This window comes from Miscanthus floridulus, unplaced genomic scaffold (assembly GCF_019320115.1).
Source record: "Miscanthus floridulus cultivar M001 unplaced genomic scaffold, ASM1932011v1 fs_634_1_2, whole genome shotgun sequence".
NCBI classification, from domain to species: Eukaryota; Viridiplantae; Streptophyta; class Magnoliopsida; order Poales; family Poaceae; genus Miscanthus; species Miscanthus floridulus.
The window spans coordinates 34,802-40,000 of record NW_027097040.1 but is presented as its reverse complement, the minus strand read 5'-3'; the positions used below and the strand labels follow the sequence as shown (position 1 = coordinate 40,000).

General features: G+C 40.7%; 1 protein-coding gene across 1 annotated transcript; it reads right to left on the bottom strand.

Annotated features, from left to right (window-relative positions):
* On the bottom strand, positions 1–4,792 carry LOC136532482 (phytochrome-associated serine/threonine-protein phosphatase). The gene is made up of 10 exons (XM_066525075.1): positions 4,459–4,792; positions 4,099–4,245; positions 3,920–3,987; positions 3,100–3,157; positions 2,350–2,460; positions 2,216–2,266; positions 1,480–1,623; positions 1,303–1,398; positions 1,110–1,181; positions 1–104 (listed from the first exon to the last, which is right to left on the bottom strand). The coding sequence occupies exons 1-10, from the start codon at positions 4,537–4,539 to the stop codon at positions 21–23; spliced, it is 912 nt and encodes a 303-aa protein (XP_066381172.1). The 5' UTR covers positions 4,540–4,792; the 3' UTR covers positions 1–20.
* Positions 4,793–5,199: the final 407 nt, after the last annotated feature.

Sequence of the window (5,199 nt, the reverse complement as noted above, 5' to 3'; positions counted from 1 at the left end):
CTAAAATTGTACAATTGAAGTCAGAGGAAATATGGGACTGCAGTCCTTGGGCCTCGCATCTGGTTGTTCTCCTCAGTCTCTGTGAAGAACTTGACATCTCTTTCCTGGTAAAAGAGAGCAAATTATACTGTAAATCAGCATTGGTCATAAATCTCATGAAACACTACTGGCCAACTTGAGAAAGCAATGGGACAAAACTTGTTGGCCCCTTGCAACCTGCGAGCAACCGGAGATGACCACACAAAAAGAACTAAGAGGTCTTAAGTTACCGAAAAACTGAATTTATTTCACTTTTCATGGCAACTTCTACTGTTCTACACCTCAGCAAAGACACAATAGGCATAATGCTGATTAACTACTAAATCTCAAATGGTTGATTTGTTTCCCAAATAAGGCCTTGTTCAGTTAATCTCCAAATCGAGGGGGTTGGAGGGGATTGAGGGGGATTAAGTCATAGGGGATTTAATCCCCCTCAATCCCCTCCAATCCCCTCAGTTTGGGGATTAACTGAACGGCTAAGCATGGTTGATGCGCTTAGACAACAATTCGTTTATTCCATGGACGGTAACTGAAACCCTCTCCCTACATAACTTTATTCCTTGTTTCAGGTCCAATCTCTGCATATAACTAGCAAGTACTCCCTCTATTTCAAATTATAGGTTATTTTTGGCTTTTTTTGGGTACATAGTTTTTTGCTATGTATCTAGAAATAGCATATATCTATGTGCATTACAAAAGCTATGTACCTAGAAAAGCCAAAACGACTTATAATTTGGAACGGAAGAAGTATATAGAAAATGTCCAACATAACCTTGATGCATTATGGCAAAAGACAGCAGCTGGTGACCCCACTTAGCTGCACCATAACATTAATTTGTATAACATCTACACTAAGGTAAAGATCCCAAAATATTAGCCAGAAACAGTGGTTGCGTAATATATCTTCTGGTTGCACATCAGAAACAATTATCTGTACAAAAGTTGCTTGTACAACTGCACAATAAAATCTACTGAGGATGGAGATAAACTTATTGTATAAATTGACTCAAGAGTAATCAGGTGTGTAAAATGCTTCAAGCAAATCCTTGTAGACAAAAGAACTATCATACCATCTTCTCATCGAAGCTTAATATAGAAGCTACATTGCCACATCTGTAGCAATAATTAGGTGCAGACCACACCTGGAGAAGAGAAGAGAAGTTAATATGGGCATCATAACAATTCAATATGGTCACACTGAAATACAAATGCATACTACTATAATGTGATACAACCAATATCTATATGTGAACAAGAACTCACAGTTACAAGGCCCTTCTCCTGAAACATGTACTTTAAACCTTCCTGGACCAGCTGGTGAGCCCGGCAAACTAGCTCGATACCGTTAACAAAGTTGAACTGCATAGCAAAAGGAGACATTCACAAGGAGCGAATAAAAAAACAGTCCAGAATAATAAAATAAAATTATTGTATACACACCTCTGCTGTGACTCGCGATCCAAACAGCCAACCTGCTCCACGGGGACTAACAGCCCATGTCTCTATCTCCTCAGGGTCACTCCACATAAGATCGCAGAAAGGACCTTCATGGGGAATTTCACAATTGCGATCAATCGTTCGTATCTGGAGAAAAGATAATCAAAGCTTCAATCTCATTGAAACATTTAGTCCAAATAAAAACCATCCACATAATCATATACTACTATTCTTCAAGAAATGAGTCAGAAATGCTATGGACCAAATCAACCCCAGAATCATGTGCTCAATATTCTTCACAAAATGAGTCAGCAATGCTAGTTCATTGATGATAAGCATTCTTACTACCAAAGGAAATTCTATCAGAAACATGTCCAAAAAAGTACAGTTAGCACAACCAGCTGAAAATAAGAACAGAAAAAACAAAATAACTGAAAACATATTAAATACCCCTTCTGCTGTTTACTATTCAAAATTTCCAAACTCCAGCATATATCCACTAAAGCATTTTATTTATATCACTGATAACAGTGAAGTTTTCAAATAGCTGTAATTCTTAAGGCTATGCATATCCTTTATAGTCCATGTGAAAAATATTTCTACTTTTGTATTCACCAAGTATGGCAAATCTACAAGACATGAAACTCAGAATCCAATAAAATGGGAAGGGTCATAAGGGTTCATAAACAGATGTGTTCACAGATGGTTATAAGAAAGTTACAAAAGAGAAGTCACGGACCTGATCAATAGTACGTACATCGGGAGAAAGACCACCATGAACACAGAGTACCTGAATTCAGCATATAATTTAAGCATGACTGGCCAAAATAACATGAAATGACAACCTGTAATTTTTTCCCTAGAGGAACTTACTTGGCCATTAATGATTGCTGATAGTGTAAGGTAATCAAAAACATCAGTGCAATACCGCCATGCATTGGCGTTGCCATACTTCCTCTGACACTCATCATAGAAACCATACACCTAAAGATAAGTCACAGTATTATTAGTATGCCTGCATGATAAGCTAAAACATGTCAAGTGTTTTCGGCTATTTGTGGTACAGTATGGATACAAGCATGCAATGTAAATCGAGAGCTAAAAGATATAGCCATTTGAAGTCACAACCAGAGGAAAAAACGCAAAAAATAAGAGCCATGTTGACAGGTAGTTTAACAGGCACTGGCTATAGAAAACCTAAGCATGACATACAGGCTGATTACCAGATAATGTTATCTTGAGAAGCATAAGACTTCAATAATCATGGATGAGTAACTTGCATTCCTAGATTCACATAGCCAAGATTAAATCACAGATACAGTATCAGTAAGAGCACTATTTCCCCTAGAATAAAATCAGCATGTACTGAATTTGTTTCATGCTACCAAAAATTAAATATTATGCTTCCCACAGATGGCCAAAAGTGCTTTAAGAGAGCACAGTGGAGGGTAACCAGATGAATACAACACCTTTTGAGCTCACAAGTAAAAAGCAGAACACAAGAATCATGGGAACATATATTGGACTCAGCCACTCAGGGCATTTAGTTGCAACCGAAGTGGCCTAAATCAGAAAAACTATGAACTGTATGCAATTATCTGTTTTTCACATACAAGAACATACCTGCGTCAACTGTCTACTTTCATGATTTCCACGCAGAAGGGTTATGTGTGCAGGATACCTAATGGCAATCAGAACATTCAGCAGCAGGAATTAGCCATAGATAGTGACGATTCTTGGAAACATTCTAGATGGGAACTGAAGTAACGATAAGAATTATGAGAATCAAAGCCATCTCATCAGATGATCAGAATGTTGGTTCATTGGGAAAATTTATGAGAATGGATGTTTCTTTTCACACTTGCAGTTCATGCTGCCTAAAAAGGGGAGGAAATTTCTGTTTCTATGTTCAGACACAGTAAACTCATTCAGCTACCACATATGTTAGGTGGACAGTGCCAACCATGGTTAAATGTATTCAGATCAACTCCAGGATATTATCTGTATTTTTCAGAAATCAAAACAGCATACATTATTTAAGTTTTAACTGCATAATAAACTAAAAGATAGTTTGATCTGTAGAGCAGCCAATAATCCAGGAAAGTGTGAGAAAGTGAGTCAACAAGGTGCGAAAGGATATGAATAGTCAATTGCCAATCAATCAATACAAGCCATTAGCCAAATTCTGTTTAAACTAGCTACTATGGTTAATTATGTAGCAGCAACCATGCATCTTTCCTAAAACAACAAGGTTGTGTTATACTAAAAAATGATTATGCATTCCTTTCATAAAAAAACGATTATGCATCAAACCCTAAGGAGGTTCTATTGTACTAACAACACAAAATGGTGAAGCGGCTATTACAATAGAAGCTAGGCAGCAGAAACATTGCAACAATCAAGTAAACAACTGAGTACGCCAAACAAGAAACTGACTAAATACCTCGCTTTTAGTAGCAATAGGATGGTGAAAACCTCCAGGCTGTTGAAGCCACGGTCCACAAAATCACCCTGCGAGTGAACCACAGCTCAATTGAGATAAACATAGCCATGCCAAACCTTCCCAACAACCACGGCTCCCATGAAAAAGGCAATGAAGAAAAAAGGCTCCACAATCCGCACCATGAAAATATAGTTCGTCTCTGGGACGTGGCCCCCCGTCGCGAAGAGCTTCATCAGGTCATGGAACTGCCCATGGATGTCACCGCAAACCGTCACGGGGCTGTTCACCGGTTGAACGTTCGACTCTTCGATGAGGATCTCCTTCACCTGGACAACCAGTAAAGCAGACCGTGGTTACACACAGACACCACCAGCAGACGCAGCAAAGGAAACCGTTTTCCCCCTCCATCTACCTCCACCCACCAAGAACCCTAGCACCGCCGCGCAAGCTGTGCGCTCGCGTGCCACCGCCCTAGATAGCAACGAGGTGATAAAAACCCCAAGGGGCGGAACGAGCTAGTAAAAGGGTAGGGAGCTCACGTATTCGCAGAGAGACTGAAGCTCGTGCTCGGCGAGGTGCTGGCCCTCCTTGACCTTGGAGATCCACAGATCCAAATCCATGGCGGGGCGGCGGCCAACCGGGTGAGAGCGATTTGGGGCGGAGGGGCAGGGGGGCTCGGTGGAGCCGTGGAGGGAGGAGGAAACCCTCTCCTGACTATTGGCGCCTCCTCGATCGCGGCGGGGAGGCGGGCGGCGAGAGGGGAACGAGGAGCGGGGGAGGGGACAGGAGGCGAGGTTGTGATTTGCGCCTGGCTTTTTGGGCGGCTGGCTGGAGTCGATGAGCGCCTTGGCTGGCTCGCTCACAGCCTCGTGCTCGCGGCTGCACGAGACGACAGGGGCACGGGGCCTCTTCTTCAGTTTCTGAAACGTGATTGGATAGAATTTTGTTTCGTGTTTAGGGCACGAAACGTGAAGTATCTTTGTATTTACTAGTATAAAAAACTTTACATTTTGACAAGACTGAAACCAAATTTCTGAAATCTTTTATCAGTTAGTCAATAACATTTCATTAAAATATATATCAATATATTTTTGAAAACTATTCCCCCTATTTTTTTTAAAGCCATCAACAGGAGCACGCCAGGCATATGTTTTGGTAGTGAAAAAAACAACAAAAACCTTAAAAAGGACCAAATAACCATAATAAAAACTAGCAATAGAAAATCAGCCAAAACAACTAAGACAACAGTTGGTTGATTGCTTTTCAACATGCACCGCACC

What these genes read in the sequence shown, in the direction of transcription:
- LOC136532482 (XM_066525075.1), bottom strand. Translation starts at nt 4,539, where the DNA reads ATGGATTTGGATCTGTGGATCTCCAAGGTCAAGGAGGGCCAGCACCTC. An exon ending in AGACGAACTATATTTTCATG is followed by an intron (nt 3,988 to 4,098) that starts GTGCGGATTGTG and finishes GTTCACTCGCAG; the next exon opens with GGTGATTTTGTGGACCGTGG. An exon ending in CTATTGCTACTAAAAGCGAG is followed by an intron (nt 3,158 to 3,919) that starts GTATTTAGTCAG and finishes GATTGCCATTAG; the next exon opens with GTATCCTGCACACATAACCC.